The sequence below is a fragment of the Aythya fuligula genome, chromosome 2 (assembly GCF_009819795.1).
Source record: "Aythya fuligula isolate bAytFul2 chromosome 2, bAytFul2.pri, whole genome shotgun sequence".
Lineage (NCBI taxonomy): Eukaryota > Metazoa > Chordata > Aves > Anseriformes > Anatidae > Aythya > Aythya fuligula.
Genome location: NC_045560.1, coordinates 5,269,056 through 5,286,560, shown reverse-complemented (window position 1 = coordinate 5,286,560; position 17,505 = coordinate 5,269,056). Strand labels below are relative to the sequence as shown.

Sequence of the window (17,505 nt, the reverse complement as noted above, 5' to 3'; positions counted from 1 at the left end):
CCAGGCAAGCAGCTCCTGTCCTGCTGTCTGTCCTTGTGTTGGCAAATGGAACGTCCCAGCAACTGTTTCTCATCCCGCTGCCCAGAGCACCAGGGGAATAAAAGCCCACCAGCCCAAAGGGATGCCCTGGTTTTGACACTTAGCTTGCTCTGGTTGGAATTTGGTCCCTGCTGATCATGCTGAGGCCAGGACAATTAATGCTGATTCAGAGAAACTCTGCTGGCCTGACTTTTGAGTGCTTTCTCGGGCAGTGATTCACCATGAAAGCATCTTCCCCTGGCTTAATTGCCCCCTGAATCTTCCACTAGAAGTGCTCACTCCTATTGCTGGAAAGACAGGGACTCAGACAGTGGTCTCAGGAAGACCCTGTGGGACATGGAAGTTGAGTTTTCTCCAGCATTTCGAGTAAAAGAAAGGACTCTTGTACAGCCCAGCTGAAATACAGCCGTTAGCACATGGGCATTGCTGCAGGGCAGAGCTGCTGGCCCTACAGCTCTCTGGCCAGATGTAAATCTGGCTGTGACATTGGTCTTTGCCTGAAGGTCTGCTGGGGCAAGGAACTCATCAAACATGGGTTGTAGAGAACAGAGGGAAGCATTCCCTTGTGTCCATCCCACCAGCTTGCTTGCACTCAACTACAGATGTTGGCAAAAGCATGGGGCTGAAATATGGTGCTCCTCCCTGCCCTTCTCAGTGGGTTTTGCTGAAATGTAAGCTTTCTGACAACAAACAAAACCAAAAAATACCAAGATCCCTTCTGGAAGGAGTTTAAAATGCAAATAAAAACCTACAGCCCAGGCAAAACACACCTCCTGGTTTCATTCTAAGTGGCCTTTAGAACATATTGTTTTAATTAACTATTTAAAATTCACTTTTCTTCCATAAAAAAAAAGAGGAATATTTCAACTACAGTAAAACTACCAGTTTCCTCTCACATCAAACTCCTGCTTTTTCAATAGAGCTCCGTGTCTAGCTGTCATCTCCTTGAGCCTCAAGTAGGATCTAATAGCCCAAGGTGCCCGTGCTCTTAGCCTGCAACTAAGTTCCAGGTTGAGCTACAAAGACATCAAACCAGCAGTGCTGTCACCTCTTTTTTAGTGGGATCCACTCCTTCTGGAAGTTCATCCACGGTCTTGTTCATCAGCACCTCCCGGGAGTAGATTCCTTCGCCGTTGGGCATTGGGGAAGGGCTGCTGTTACTGTAGCTGCTGCTGTTGGTGTAGCTGCTGCTGTCGGCATGGTTGAAGTGGGATTTGTACTCGGGGGAAGCACTCGCTGTACTTGAAACAGCCAAGTTGGTCATGCTGAGGGTTTTCTTGCTCAGGCTGATGTTGTTAAGGTCCTGCCAAATGGAGGAAAAGATGTCAAGAGAAGCAAGGCAACTTGGGGGTTATCCGTGAGTCTTTCTTTCTGTCGGGGTTGAAGGGACTGTTCCTGGCACAGAACATCTGTTGCTCTGGAGAGCCAAAGCATCAAGGAGAAAGTCGACACTAAAACATCAGGCCAGTACTTCCATCAACATTACATCAAGATGTTAGGACTGTTAAAAGCACAGCCCTGTTGAGAGCCCTTAGAAATAACTGAAGACAATTCAAGTAGTCTCATTTTTCAAAAGATAATGGCAGAGAGAGGATGCACATGGGAGTACAGACAGTAAGATTAGATATCTATCATGTCTGAAACTTCTAAATTATGTGGCCCCTTTGCTGTGCTGCCATCTCTCCTTGTTCAAAGCCCCTACCACATCCTTCCAACCTTCCTCCTGCTCCTGTCCAGAGCAGAACTGATCCCATGTGACAATAGTTTTTGGGATTGATGGGACCTTGTGCTCTCTCTGCAGGATATCCCACTGGGCTGTGCCCTTCTTGACCAGGGACCCCATTTCTGGGGTCTTGGGGCCACAGCACTGCAAACTGATCATGCAGATCTTAATTTCACGCTCTTTTAGCTGCACACACTTCCATTTGCACGTGTAGTTTAGAAAGCAGCTGACCAGTCTCCTGCCCTCAGGTGCCTCTGTACAGGACTGGAAAAGGCCTAGGAGATCTGGGTGTATTTGTAGGTTATTAACCACGACTCCCTCTGCTTCTCACTGAGGAGCATGGCTCTGATCCTGACAGCTTGAGGTCCCCACATCTGTTCTGGTCATTACAGCTGCTTCTTCAAGCAGTTAGTTGTGGTGAACTGGGATTCAGCCTCTTCTCACAGGTAACTAGTGATAGAATCAGAGGGAATTGCCTCAAGTTGCGCCAGGGGAAGTTCAGGTTGGAAATGAGGAGACATTTCTGCTCAGAAAGAGCAGTCAGGCACTGGGACGGGTTGCCCAGGGAGGTGGTGGAGTCCCCGTCCCTGGGGGTGTTCAAGGAGAGGTTGGACGTGGTGCTTGGGGACATGGCTTAGTGGTGACATTGGTGGCAGGGGGATGGTTGGAGCAGGTGATCTTGGAGGGCTTTTCCAACCTTAATGATTCTGTGGTTCTGAGATTCTATGGTACGCTGGGGGACATGGTGGTGTTTAAACCCAGGTGTTTCCCACCCATACCACCTCGAAGCCACTCACCACTGTAATCTCAGATATGGCCGACATGTCTCCTAAGCTGTTCTTCATCTCCTCATAGGACTTGCCATCCTAAAGGTAAAGAGAGTTGTTAGAAGCATGGGCCACCTTTAATTAGCACATGCTCCTGTCCCCTAACAGGGTCAGGAGATCGTATGAATTTTAAAGCCCAGTGGTGCTCACTGGGGTGGCAGCAATGTCTCCTTTAACTCCCGGCTCCTGGAACCAGGAGACTGAGCCAGAGTCTGAGCTGCCACTTGAAAACAAAAAACAGATGAACTTTTGCCTCTGCAGTTATAAACTAACAGGTGAACACAGAAAATGTAAAGACTTCAGAGAACAGAAGGCAGATAAAGAGAAATCATATTTACTGCTAGATTGATATCTTCTAAATTTTAAACTAATCTTGCAATTTTAATCTTGCAAATTTGGAATAAGATGTTATTCGTTTTTTTTTTTTTTTTTTTTTTTTTTTTTTTTTTTTTTTTTTCACTTCACTGTTTCACTTAGCCACAGATTTTTGAAAGCCTCAGTCCCAGACATTTTAGTGCCATGTGTGACCAGGTACCTTTTAGCTCCTACAAAAGGAATGTACTAGATACACTGGCAAGCTGATGGCTGTGTTTTCCTAAACAGCCAGGAGATGTCAGTTCTTAGCAGCACCATCCAGCAAAGATCCCCAATAAGAACAAACAACATAAACACAGGGACTGCAGAACAAACACATTTAGGCCCAAAACTGAGTAAGGAACACAAACACCAGATGTTTCTGGGATGTTAGCAGTTTGAATGGCTTGTCTGTTGTTGTTAAAACTGCATATAGGGGATACGTTTAGATGTATGTATTTTATAAGTTGTATCCTTATTTTTCAGCAGTTCCTCAGAAAAATCAAGTTTTGAACTGTGTTCTAAGCATCAACGTTGTTTTAAGGGTCAGTGCTCTGGGAGATGCTGTCTTATCTGTCCAAATACAGCTTTTAAGAATGATTTCCTACCACCTTAGAGACTGCAAATAAATATGATGCAAATTCAGCTACAGGAGAAAAATCTCTCTGTATGAGATTTCCTGCGGTGTGAAGTCCCCTGGGTATTTTCACCCACCACCCTGGTTGTCCTCCCTCAGGCTCCAGTGTGGGATTTATTTACAGATTTATTTACCAGAAGATGGGACTGCTTGTGAATAGGTTGAACAATGATTTTTGTAAAAAATACAGGAGGAAGAAGGGACAATCAGTGGCAGCCCACTGCAGAAGGGTCCAGGGGAACACCACCTGGGAGCTCAGCTTTTCCCAGCTGCTCATCATCCTAATGCTTTTCCTTTCCTAAACTGTGCACACAGGTGCCATTGGGTGGCAGGAATTTGGGTGCAGCCTGGCAAGCTTGCTTCCTCATGAGCTATTCCAGGTCTGTTAACCACCGAAGCTCCTCCAGGGTTGCCCTTTATTCCCAATAAATTCTATGCTGCACCCCCAAGGCAGGCTGGACCAGCTGGTGCATGGTCTGGATGGATGAGTGCATCACTCCTTCCTCCATCCAACCATGCTGTACACAAACCAGGTGTGAGTTAAAGCACATTTACTTATATTTGCAGAAGCCCATTGCACCAAACAGGTACTTTTTGCTGATGAGGGAACAGAAGCTGCTGAGGGAAAAGTCATAGGGAGGGTTTGCTCCTCACACCCCAGCAACTTACACTCCATTTGTAGGGGTCCCAAGCGTTGAACCATCCTGTGAAGTTGAGGGGTTCACAACCCTGCTTCACCAGTATTATTGGAGTTGCCAAGTCTCTCCCCGCTGGATGGGTCTTGAGATACTCCTTGGCTGAGGCAATTGCCTCATTCCTCTCATATGTGTTGGAGGCTTTGCCAACCCAAAGGAAAATCTGGAATGAGAGAAGGCATTGAAGACCAGTGAGCAGTAAGGACCTGTGCAGACACAGCTCTTTGTTCTCCCCTGACAAGTGAAGTGGAGATAAGACTGCAACTGTTGTTTCCCAATAACCACCTGGGATTTTTATCTTAGATTTACTCCCAACCAAGAAGGATTTTGCTTCTGAGACAGGCACAAAGCATAAATATTTCAGAAAATAGGGAGAAAAGGAAGCCAAAGTCTGAGCCCCTGTTTCAGGTCTATTAGTACTAAGCTCAGGTATGCCCTTTGCTCTCCAGGAACATGGGAGCTGATTGCTTTTGGTCTGCTTTGAAAACATCTAGTCTAGGAGTAGAGAGGGAAGGAGGAAAAACTATTGTCTGTCTTTAGATTGTGTCTGAAACCATCCTGATTAGGAGGAACTACATTCCTCACACTGAGTGTACACACTAAGCAACCTTGGCCGAAGTGCTTTGCTTTCTGTGCCTCAGTTTCCCACTTTTCATACAGGCTAACAACAGAGCCTCACTGAAGTGTTTTTACCTAGGTGAGAAGAATTAGACATTTGCCTGCTTGCCTGACCAGGTATCAGGAAGGGTTTAGAGACAGGGCAGAAGACATATGGCCCTCATTTTCATGGTGAATGACAGACACATATGAATTAAGCCATAACCTGTTTGAAAATATGTCTGGAGGGTAGGGGAGTCTGTACTGACCTCTTCCCAAGTATCTAGCAGCATGACATCGTCTTCGTCCAAGTCTTCCTGGCAGAAGCCCACCACTTCTGTCATGATGAACCGCCCTGTCTGGTTGGAGCACTCAAAGAGGCGAGGCTGGTAGTGTGTGATCTGCTCTTGAAACCTTCCTCATGCATGACAGGGAAAGAAAAATTGAGATGAAAACCTTTCCCGTATTGTTTACCACTGGGCCCTGCCACTACTAGTCATGACCATGCAGGGTGAAATGGAAACATGGCAGCACTTGTCAGAGGGCCTGAAATTCAGCGACATCAGTTTGCACAAGATACTTGTACCATTTTTACTATGTTAAAAGTAACTTTTTCCACCCAAAGGCAAAGGCAGAAGAACCCTTCCCTCCATGTGGAGAAGAGCCTGCTGCCAGGTGAAAGCCACATCAGATCACTTGGTTGCAAAGCAACATGTCTCCAGCTCTGAGGGCTGCAGATTTCCAGGTTGCTTAAATGCCAATTCAGTTTTGTGAATCTTCTGGGGCTGCCCATAAGGCCAGTAATGGCTGGAAATGGAGGATGTGGGTCATGTAACTCTTATGACAAAACATGAGATGGATTTACCGTGGGGAAATCCATCCAACCCAATACCCCAAACCAAGACAAGAGTCATCTTGGTGCGATTTCTGACTGTGTGAAACCAAGCTTTTGGGAATATTCTGATCCAGTGCTCCCATTGGTGAGGATATGGAATCAAAGTGCTTACCCACCTTCCTGCAAAGGTCTGATCTTTTATTTAATGTTCCCTGGGCAAGCCCAGAGGAACCACCTGGTCACTATTACCTCTTTTCACTGGCATAAGGGGCTTTGCCTCCCAGCGCTTCCCAGAACTCTGCTGGCTCTTGTCCCTCCAGAATGGTGTGCTTGTCCCTCCTGGAGACGATGTCAGCCACCATCTTAGCCATCTCCCTCTCATCTCCGCTACAGCCCTAGGTTCAGGACGGAAGATTGAGGATGAGTTAGTGGCAGACTGGGGAAACGTATCAGCAGGGCTGAACTGTCTTGATCTCCGCACTGCTCCAGAGAGTTTTAGACATGCTTCAGTGCTTTTGAGGGTCTCATCTGAGCTGGTCACTAAGAATCTATTTCTAGTCATTGAAGGGGACGGCCAGTGCAGTCAATGGCATCTGGGGTGCAACTCATCTCATCCTGAAGCAGACTAGAAGAGGTTAAATGAGCATGCCCAAATCTTGCTAGTTTCTTACAATTGTATAGCCTGGGGTGCCTTATTCAGGTGAAAGCTGTATGAACATGTAAAATGGGATGACGTGAATCCCAAGGTAAGTTACTTCTGAAGAGAGAGGGCTGTCTTACTGCTAATCCTCCAGACAAAGCCTTCTCCTGGGTTCACCTTCTTCTGCTGAAATTAATGGGCTCTGTGCCCAAGGCTACACCTCCATGGCTCAGTGGAGGCAAGAGACTCAAGACCCACATCAGCAATTTCATCCCCCTGGGGCTGCCTCCCCTGGGATCACGGTGGTCTCACCTTCCCACACCACAGGTAGCAGACTTGGTTGGTGGCCAGCAGGAAGACATCGTTGGAGTTGAGAGAGGAGGCCCGGGCTGGCACCTCCGTGGCCTTGGTGTTCATCTCGCTCGTGCCCCTCACCTGGAAGAGGCGGATCACTGGCTCGGGCGTGCTTTTCTGAGCCCGGCTCGTGCCACCCTGCAAGGCAACAGAGAGAAGGATGGTGTTGGGAGGTGAGGGTGCAAATCCAGGGTAAAACTAATTTGAGGGAAGAAGACTCGGTTTCCCAGAACCCCACGCAGCAACAGACCATGGGCCTGCATAGAGCAGGTGAGGAAATCCAAATAACTTCTGGTTCCAGGCCAGAATAAAACCCACATGTTGTAACTTCCACATTGCTCCCCAGCTATTCTGCATCTTGACCAGCTCCCGTCAAGATGCTCAGCAGATCTTAGAGTCCGCAAAGCACTTGCCATGTAAACTGGGCAGGGCAGCTGGACTCAGATTTCCAGCTGTGCTCTTCTGATCATATGCTGTGGTGTGTGGTGTGTGATCATATGCTTTAAGCCAACACAGAGAGCTGAGGACAAGCCCCCTCTTTCCCAGCCATTTGCAGTGTCTCTACCAGAGATGTTGTCACCCAAAGGAAAGTGAGTTAGAAGTTAATGTGGTGTAATTCAGGCAGGGAAAATTCAAACCATGTTAACTGCTTGCTGGGTGTTTTGGAGGAACTCCTCTGGAGGCAGGCCCTGAAGGATTATGTTACCTGTAATTTATGATACTATCATCCTATTGTAACTGCAAAATATTTTGGTATAGAGTTGGAAAGAAAGAACATTAACGCATTAACACTGGAGCTCAGGGGTGGACAGCTGAGTCCAAGCCAGTCCAGGATTGTTCCCCTTTTCTCATGTGGTGTTGAGCCTACACACTAACTTGGGAAGTTAGTGTGGAAAGCTCAGGTCCTGTGATGTTCCAATGTTCCTACCACACTAGAGTCTGCTTCAGTGCTGTGGAAATGGAAATCAGCCCCTCTGTGTCTCAGTTACCCAACTGTAGGCTGAAGGGAAGGGGGTTGAAAACACATTACAGCAACGATGGCTCTATTTGCACCCACAAAGGAAGAGCTAAAAATATTCCACCACTTTCCCATGCCAGCCCATACGGACCTGGCAGGATCTCTTCCTGAATACCAGCCCATTTTTCTGGACTATTTCCATTGTCACTGCCAATCCATCACTTTCACCTTCCATTGACCATGCACACGAAGCCACGTTACCTCGTAAATGATCAGCTTGCCCTTGAAGATTGCCAGGAAGTGTGCTGGCTCCTTGCCCATAGTCACGCGCACCTGCACAGCTTCGTCCCCGTGCTTTTTGTCCAGCTCAATGGCATTGAGGGCACAGGCAGTGATTTCATCCACAGAAGCATGGCGACCCTAGGGAAGAAGATGCAACGTGCAACATGATGAGGGGAAGGGTGTAAAGCTCTGAAAAATGTAACATCTTGCCAATCCAAAGCCCTGTGTACAATAACATGAAAGTTAAAAATGACTTGATTTTTACATTTCATTTATTTCATTCTTTTGAAACCTTTAGGATCACATTTTCAAAGCTTTAGATAAAAGCATGCATTCCAGGAGAGGAAATTATAATTTAACGAGCAAAGCTATTGGTATTCATATACTCAGTAGACCCTAGGAGCTGAGGTCTTAAAGGACAATCTGAAAGACCACAAGGTTCAACCTCAGCATTGTGAGTCCTATAACCCTTCACCACTTCTCTATGACATTGCTGGCTCTCTGCCTGATGCTAGCTTGGGCTCAGTGTCCATGCAGCCTATAAAGCAGAGCTTGGGATGATTCCTAGTGGACAATTGATGAGCAAAGGACACGTGAGTTCTTCTGGATGTTTTACTTAGGATTTTTGTGTGCAACTCTTCCTTTGAGTTTCAGGCTTCTAGCAGACACAGCACAGTCCCTTCTGTTTCAGTTTGACCTACCTGCCACATGTAGAGGACATAGTGAGGCCGGCCTGATCTGAGGTAGGTGTACAGGACCAGGTAGCAATCACCTCCGTAGAACTGCCCGTATGTCTTGGGATTCACCGGCTGCATCTGCAGGTCCTCAATTCTCCACACCTAGTGTGAGAAACATGTTGGTGAGCAGCAGTGTAGTCAACGTGAAGACAGAACAGCCCCTTTGCCAAAAGACCACTGAAGTTCAGGTCTTCATCTGGAAAGACAACCCCCAGCTTGATTAAAGTGCTTGCTGGCAAAGTCACGTCTATCTAGTGACTGTCATAATATATGTGCCATAACTGAACAGTCAGTGGATCTCAAGGAGGTGGAGGTGCAGCTTCTCAGACCCATGGCCCATCTCTCAACCGATTCTGTCTTCCATGGGAGGCCACAGAAAAAGGAGAGTGGCCTCTGCTCTGCACTGACACATGTAATATAGACTGAGCGCGGGGACAGTGTGAGAAGGGAGCTGCTCCTGATTCAGCCTCGTGCCCTGTGCACATGGCAGGAGAGGGTTCAGCTTGGTGGCTGCTTTTCTCTGGTGGACATGAGCTGGAGGAGAAATGCCCTAGAGGTAACTGCTGCTTGGTTGGAGTTTGTAAGCAGATTGCTCTGGCCACAACCATGCTACTTTGGGGAGGACAGGTGGGCACAGCTCATACAGCTGCTGTATGAAAAGGCAGAGAAGTTTGGAAACACTTTGGTAATTGCATTCTCTGTCAGTCAAAGGAGCTCTCTCACCTCAATGTCCCCAGATGCATCATCCACCATTCTCTGCTCAGCAGCTAGCTCTGGTCTGGCATGGAGCTGAGTCGTGTCAAACTTCACCTGCTCCACCTTGGCTGCATGTACCAGCAGAATAAAGGCAAGAACCCAGTGAATGCACAATAACATACAAACCCTATGCATCACCTTCGTGCACACACACACACACACACACACACACAATCATTATGCATGTAAGAAAAACTTGGTCAGCAGTAGGCAAATGTTGATTTCGGGTTATACAAGAGCTCACACACTCCACCGTTGATCTGTTACAGGCTGGCAACTGCCCATATAGCACTTTACTGGAAAGTTGTGATGATTGGCAGATAAAAATAGAAGTTATCTCATGACCAAAAATTCATAATTGTTTTCCAAATCTATACATATTTCCCTCATTTTTTGAATGCTGCTTTTAGAACTAGAATGCCTACAGTTTTTCAGCTCATGATAAAGAGAGTATTTATGGACAGCAGGGAGAGAGAACTTGCAGAAGAAGGGTATTTGCATCTCTGAAGATATTACTGATGGAGACATTCAGCATCTCTGTCACTTCTCTCTGTCAGGAAGATCTCCCTCTTCAATGTTTACTCTTTGGGGTTAATGCCTTGCAATATTCACTTCAGCAGCATGATAAATGGGGGCACCATTTACACTGGTGTAAATACAGAATAATTCCATTGACGTCAGGAGGGGCTTGGGTGGATGCCAGTGTATATGAAAGCAGAATGTTGTTCAACACTTCCTTAGCAGGTTCATCATTAGCCCTCTCTAAAGAAAATTAAGAAGTTCTACAAGTGTGAATTTTCTGCACACATTTTTTTTTTTTCAGATGAGATTGATCTTCTGCCAGCATTCACATTTGGAATAAGTGGCAGTTTGATTTATGCAAAAAGCCCCAGCAGTTTTGAACATTGTTCAATTGCTGAATCATTGTTTCTACTGAAGAAGGTGGAAAATACAGAACATGAGAAGAATGTGCACTGGATTTTCAAAGAGCTGAGGACAGGGAACAGTTAATGTGAGTGATGTTTCCTCAGCTGTGGCTTATCACAGGTAGCAAAGTCAAACGTAGGGTAAGACATGGCTCTGAAAACATACTCACCAGTTTTACCAACAGTATAGATTTTGCCCAGTCCTAGTGTTTCATCCTTTTCTGTCCACTTCTGGAAGAGCTGTTTGAACATGGCTGACTCTGCACCATCGTTGATCACTTCAATGTTGGTAGAAGGAGAGTAGCCTTTGGCCTGGATAAAACCCTAACGGGGTAGAAAAGGGGCATTAGTGGGGACACACCACAGTTCTCATGGACATGGGAAGAAGAAGTGGCCTAAACCAGCCCCAAAAGCAAACTTCCAGCTGCAGCTGAACACAGAAGTATAACCAAGGGCAGGATTCACTCCAAGATGAAGACACTTGCATTCGGACTTATGCAGATGTCTACAAATTTAGAGGACGTCCAGCTGGATCACATCCTAAACTTAATTTCTGCATGGCATTTAAGTCCTGAAGAAAATCTAACTCAATAGGTCTAATGCACAGCCTCCTTCTGTCTCATTCAGCTCTGGAGACCTTCTGGTCATAGATCCGTGAGTGGAAGGGGAGAGAACAGTGATGGCATGTGCCCATGACCTGAGAGCCTAGTTCAACTTACTTTTGTGCCAAAAAGACCCTCTCTGAAACAGGGATCCTGTCCTCCCTTTAGCATGATAGAGGACATGTATGCCAAGATAATGAAGGGATGGAGGCAGTTACATACCCCAGAATGTGACACATATTCTGAAGGGGGTAAAACTCTCATAAATATGTTATTTATTTATTTATTTATTTATTTAATTTTCCTGAAAAGATATTATTTATTTGAAATTGAGTTAAAAGAGTGCTTCAACAGAGGTGCTTGATACAATGTGCTAAGGACGAAAATTATTTGTTTTCTGCCACAATGTCAAAGTCATTGCTTGGTTTTTGAGAACTGCTCTCATGTTTATCTTGGCAGACTCCAGGATGACCTGGAGGTACAATGCTGACAGCCATGTTTCAGGGAAGGAGCCTGAACGTGGGCTTTCTGAGCATTCATCTTCTGCTGTAAATACCACAGCCACATACTACCCCCAGGGAAAAGCAGAGCAGATGGTCTTCCCATCCCTCCCACCTGCCACGCTGAAAGTAAGAGATATCTGTTGTTCTACATTTGTAGCTCAGGGCCAGAATTTGCAGAGCTGATTGCCTATAAAAAGCATCTGGGTTAAGCTTTTGAAAGGAGCACAGAGGATTGTGAGATAAGTTTTAAGTCAAAGTTCATCTAAGCTTTTCTTCCCTGGGACAATAGGAGTAATTGTTATTGAAGTTGGGTATCTCAGGTAGGATCTCACTGAAGGTGGGGCCACTGAGGTTCAGTATCTCCAAGTAAGATCTCATTGAAAATGAGCCCATTTATGGTCTTCACGTAAGTCAATAGATGAATTAAAAGTTAAGTTCCCTTGTAGACTTCATTTCCATCTGCCAACTACCATGCAAAACCACCAAATGCCTTACACACTCAGGCTCCCATGAGGCTAACTTTGTCTGAATGGAAGTGTTGAGGCATGTTCTGCCGGAAAATGACTGCGTGGCAACTTACATGAAGGAGTAGCATAGGCACCTGTGTGCTATGCTGGAGTGCTCTACCTTAACAGGAACCATGGTTTTTCAGCAGCTTGACTAATTCAAGTTAGTAACGGTTAATAACAGATCTCTTTTTATCAAGTGGAAGAGCCCTGTGCTGGCTTCGAATTCACATGGGCCCATTGACACTCTGAAAAATATTTGTTGCCTGTAATGGTCTTGGGATTGAGAACTATAGCACTTAATATCAGGTGTTTTTTTTCAGAGAGCCCAAGAAATTCAACTCCCCACTGACTTTCTCAGTAGTATTACACTTGGTTGGGGACACAAGATGTGCCTTTCTGGTTCAGAGCAGTGATCTGTGCTGCCTTGGACAGTGGCAGTAAGAGATGTTGTTCAGCTAAAACATGTGAGCCTTGTAGCTATCTGCAATGTGATCCCTTCGTTCTCCCTAATATTCACAATATGGGGTCATGGATGTTACAGAGGCTATAAGAGCCTCCCCCTTCAATATCTGTTTATGGGCCCGTTGACCATGAATTGACCTAATCCCTTTTCAGCCCTGCTGATCCTCTCTGCCTGCACCATTTCTTGAAGCAACAAATTCCACAAGTCTACCAGTTACTGTGTAACATGGCATTTATTCTTTTACATTTTCTTGTCCTTAACCAATTTCTTTGTACTCTCAGTGACAGCCCTTAGTGAGATTTGCTGAATAACCATTTTACATTATGTCATCGCACCTCCCTTAGAAGTTCTTTCTGTTATTACCCAGGCCAGCTCCTCAAGACCTATTTTTAATTGTAATTAGTGGTCAGATCTAGATTAGTGCTTAGTTAACCTCCCACGACATTGTTTGCACTACTCACCACAGCTCGAGTGAAGGCTGCTTTTTTCTCTTCCTGGTTGGAGGCTTTTCCTCTCCAGACATAAATCTTATAGCCACCTTGGTCTAAAATATAGCAGTCCTGAGAAGAAACCAAAAAATATATGTAAAAAGATCTCATCAGGCAAAGATCCTCATTCGTAGCCTACCCAAGTTGGATTCTTCCTGAAGACCTAGATTAGATGTACCTCTAGCTTATTTCATCACCTTCCAGAGTTTTAATGCTGGTAAACAATTAGTAGAGGCAACACAGGATGGATTTACTGGTTCAAAATTGGGCTAACAAGTACCATCAACCCTAGACCTCTTCTTCATGACTATTACATGTCCCCAGTATGAAGCTAAAAGCATTGCACCAGGATCCTGAACCCCAGCAGGATGAGATGGCTGCCTCCTCTGCAGAGAGCTGGTGGTCCAAATTGACAACCCACTGTGAGACCAAAGGCTTCTTTGTTTTTCAGGCTGGGGGAATGTGATTTAGACTAGTCACTTGCTACAGCATGAAAATGTATCTAAATTCATGATTTTTTGAACACAGTGTTAATTTGCTCTGAATGCTGCAGATGGAGAGTTGCAGCAGAACATCAGATATTAAGAAGCCTTGTTTCCATCTGGAATTTATTCCTGGCCTCCAGCTTTGACTCTCCTTTTATAACGATTGCCAAGGTAACACTGTCCTTGGATGACAGGGTGGGTTTGCCATCTCTTGTTAGAGCAGCTTCAACCTGCTTCACTGCCTGCCTCTGGCCACTGAAGCTGTAGGTAAAGGCTAAGCTGTCTTGTTTGGGAAGGACACTGTTAATCTGGAAGGACAGAAGGGCTGATAATTTCCAGGAAATGAGTTATTCTATAGAAACAGGTGCTCAGCTGAAAATAAAGAGAACCACAGCCTCCTTTTTATTGCTATAAAGGCTGATGTCTTTCACCTCGTGCTGGAGCAGGTCCTGTGTCAGGGGCCGAGTGGCTATCTCCTGTACCACCAGGTCATTGTCCTTCTCGTAGACACTGAAAGACAGAGTTAATGAGTAGGGTCAGGCTGCACAGTGCCTGCTGTGGCAAGGAATAGGGTTTGGAGGCCCAGCCCCGTACTTACTGGTAGAGCCTGACATTTGCTTTCTGCAATTCATCTGCTTTCGTGTCTGGGATGGCATCTCGGAGCTCCCCACGCCTCTCCCCCAGCACCATCTTCATGATCTTTAGGAGGTCTGGGGAGTCTTTCTCGTTGTCAATGATGCCAATCTGAGCGCGGCCGCCTCTTTCACTGTCCCTGATGCTACGAGCCAACGCGAGGCCCTGCACAAGGATCATCAGGGGATTAATCCTGGTCCATACAACAAATTCAGCAAGCATTGTGTCAGACCTAGAGCAATGACCGAGTACTAGTTGTCTACGCCAGATTACCACAGCTCTCCAATTATGCTAGTGTCCTCACATCTTGCTATTTAAAAGTGAGGATTTGTCCTTTATGCCTGTTTATTAACTCTATCTCAGAAAGATACTGCTTAGTACAGACATGCAGTAGCCACAGTGGACATTGCTTATGTGTGATAGTACACAAGCAGGTCCAATAATCCTGAGAAGTTCTGGGAGAGAAACACATGTGCTGAGGACAATGAGGCTGGATGCTGTAGAGCTGTAGGACCCTGGATGCTCTGTGGTGACATTTAAAGGTTTCAAGTATTTGAAAAATATGGATGTTTTCTCTGAAAAAAAGTGTGAAATGCCAAACAAATTATTTCCATCTTCCACTGATTTTTTTTCCCTCCCGTGACTCTTACCACAACAGATTTTAAAGGGAGACATCTCTGTTAGACCTAGGAAATTACCTGTTTGATTGCCAGGCCTGAGATGAACTTGTTCTTCTAGTCTTCCCTCTGTCTTGTTCCCTTTCCTCTCTGTCTCACCCTCTGTTGGATCTTCATCTCAACCCATTGTGCCCTGGACAACTGCCTTCCCTGTGAGATCTCCCCCAACCCCAGATCATCACGTGCCATTATGTGAAGAGCAGTCCCACTCGCCTTTTAATGTGCATAATTACAACCATCAGCTTTGTTAATGACCTGTAGATAAATCTGGCTTATTACATCTCTATATCACAGTTCCTCTATCAGTAAGATAAGGATTAATGACCTCTTTGTAAAATACCTTTATAAATAGGGATCTGACCTATCAAAACCTGGTTCATGCATTCCTGCTTGTCTCATACTGACCAAGCTGGAATTCCCTGTGATGTAAAAAATAAATTGAAATTCAACCACTCCTGGGGTAGTTATTGCAGTTAAATCTACTGGTGCTACTGACTTTTTATTCCCATGTCACACAAACTACAGTGCACAGAGGGCTGGATGGACCTCCCCAGAGGGAGCTGGATGCCTTTCTGGAACAGTGGATATCAGTGGATGAGGAAGTAGAAGATTTACCAGGATTTTCTCTTTTCAGCTCTGTGTTCCTGGTTTTAATTAGATTCTCACTGTGCAAACACTGAGCACTGTTTCTGTCTTCACAAACACCGAGCACTGTATGTGTCTCTCTCTCTCTTTTTTTTTTCTTTCCCACCCTGTGATCAAAAAAATACCTCCAACAAACCACAGGGCTTTTGCCTGTACTCACCCTGGATTTCTCAGCAATGTTGCAGTTGGGTCCATTCCACTGGATCAGCACTTTCCCAAGGTCCAGTAAGAACACGTCACCCTTATTGAAACTGTCCCAGGAAAGTGCTACCTGTTTGTTGTGAGGAAATGAGAAGGCTCGGTGAATAGAGGGGACAATGAGAGCTGCAGGAGACAAGTCACAGGCATGGAGAAACTGCCCTGGGGACGTAAAAACTGGTCTGCAACGACAGGCTAATTTTTCTAGCACTGAGCCAAATGGCTTTTCTCGGGATTATGCCAAACCCCAGTGAAAATGCTTGACCAGAAAAGAGCTTTCGAGCAGGCAGACCTGATAGAATATGGGTGTAGGAGGGGAGGCAAGGAGAAATGATCCATAAGGAGAGGAGCTCCCGTGCTTACTTCCGTGGCTGTCACATGCTTCTTCCCCTTGACATGAAGAAGACGTTTGATGTTGTACATATTGGTCTCCACATGCTTAAATCCTGAAGCCACTCCTCCCTTCTTGTAGCTGTTGTGCAACAAGGAATAAAGAGTTAGAGTTGGTTAGAAAATAAAGTCCCCTCTATCCTCTGAGAACATCTCAAGCTTTTATTTACAAGTAAAAAAATAAAGAGCTAATATCTCAAAGTCCTAAAAAAGGAGTGTCAAATGGTGCTGTGTTGCCTCACGCTACTGTTCATGGTCCCTGGTCAGACAACAGCTCCTCACAGTGACCATCCACCTGGTGTGGGTGTTGCTGTTGTGCCTCCATAAATGGTCAAATAAAAAATGAGCCATGTTTTGCAGACAATATATTTTTTGCTAAAATTTATTTTTATTCAAAATAGGTGTTCTGTTTAAAGCAGCTCAGATGGAAAGTTGTTGCCATAAGCAGAACAAAATGCTGTTGTAAAGGGATACAGGACACCATCTTTCTCTCAGATTTAATCTACCAATTTTGTTGTCCTTCCATCCTTGAACACACACTTTGCAATAGCTGCTGTTAGCATTGTAATTGCCTCACTACATGATGCCATGCCTCCCTCCCTTTGTAACTTTGCAAGGAGGACACAATCCCATCATGAGAGCACACAGTCCCCCAAGAGAAGTCCCGGAAAATTTTAACAGTTTTTTTTGGACAAGTCTAACCCCTTTCCACATATCCTAGTCCATTCTAAAAATCTAACCCAATGTTCGTACTTCAGGCCTTAAAGTAACAGTTGAAGCTATCTAATTGCCATTGGTGGGAAAGAGAGGTGATTGTTGAGAGTTTTATAGTTTTGCTATGTGGAAAATAAGTATGCTTTATTATAGCTTGGAAAAGACTGGCAAATGTGGTCAGGCTTGTGAGTGATTCACAGTGCTTTAGACTTGTTTGGCACCGTTCTACAAATCCACAGAAGGATTCTCTGCTGATTATTCTACCTGCCAAGGTGTGGAAAGAGCCTGTTTTAATTTCTCATTCTGACTCAGACTTCCTGCTTGACCTTATGTGTGTGGTTTAGGCCAAGATGAAGTTTAACTCATACTGATTTCAGGGCCAGATAGGTTTCCAAATAGACTTCTATACCCAAATGCTTTTGAAGGTCTGAATTTCAGTCCTTCATTGCCCTTTACTCATCTTTAAAATGAGCATAAAAGCACTCTTCTGTCTCAGAAAAGTCCTGAAGAAGCTTATGAGAGGATGTAGAGAGGTACAATAACAAGATATGAAAAGCAATACAGGATAGAGTCTGAAGATGGGCTTTCATCTGGGTTTTCTTCAGCTGTTTAAAAGTGAGGAACTGCTTCACTGGCCACTTACTGCCAGCAAAGGTCCTCCTGGAGGATGTCTTTCGGAGTCACCTTCCAAAGACCCCAGAGGGAGTCATGACCACAGGTTTGGACTCAACACCACAGGGTTGGACTCAATACTGTCTTTTAGACAGCTTAGTTCAGAGAGTCAATCTTTGCTTCCTCTGCAGGAAAATTACTCCCAGCGTGAGCCAAATCAACACTT

General features: G+C 45.3%; 1 protein-coding gene across 1 annotated transcript in view; it reads right to left on the bottom strand.

The window, feature by feature from the left end:
- Positions 1-17,505, bottom strand: part of VILL (villin like) — a 33,738-nt gene that overhangs the window by 1,266 nt on the left and 14,967 nt on the right. The window contains exons 5-19 of the mRNA XM_032180913.1: positions 15,927-16,035; positions 15,526-15,636; positions 14,009-14,208; positions 13,842-13,920; positions 12,899-12,997; positions 10,531-10,684; positions 9,402-9,502; positions 8,643-8,780; positions 7,921-8,079; positions 6,660-6,839; positions 5,957-6,102; positions 5,142-5,286; positions 4,250-4,438; positions 2,560-2,628; positions 1,088-1,342 (exon numbers count right to left, since the gene is read on the bottom strand). Coding sequence (XP_032036804.1) covers positions 1,088-1,342; positions 2,560-2,628; positions 4,250-4,438; positions 5,142-5,286; positions 5,957-6,102; positions 6,660-6,839; positions 7,921-8,079; positions 8,643-8,780; positions 9,402-9,502; positions 10,531-10,684; positions 12,899-12,997; positions 13,842-13,920; positions 14,009-14,208; positions 15,526-15,636; positions 15,927-16,035 — 2,134 coding nt within the window. The remainder of the gene's footprint in view (positions 1-1,087; positions 1,343-2,559; positions 2,629-4,249; positions 4,439-5,141; positions 5,287-5,956; positions 6,103-6,659; positions 6,840-7,920; positions 8,080-8,642; positions 8,781-9,401; positions 9,503-10,530; positions 10,685-12,898; positions 12,998-13,841; positions 13,921-14,008; positions 14,209-15,525; positions 15,637-15,926; positions 16,036-17,505) is intronic.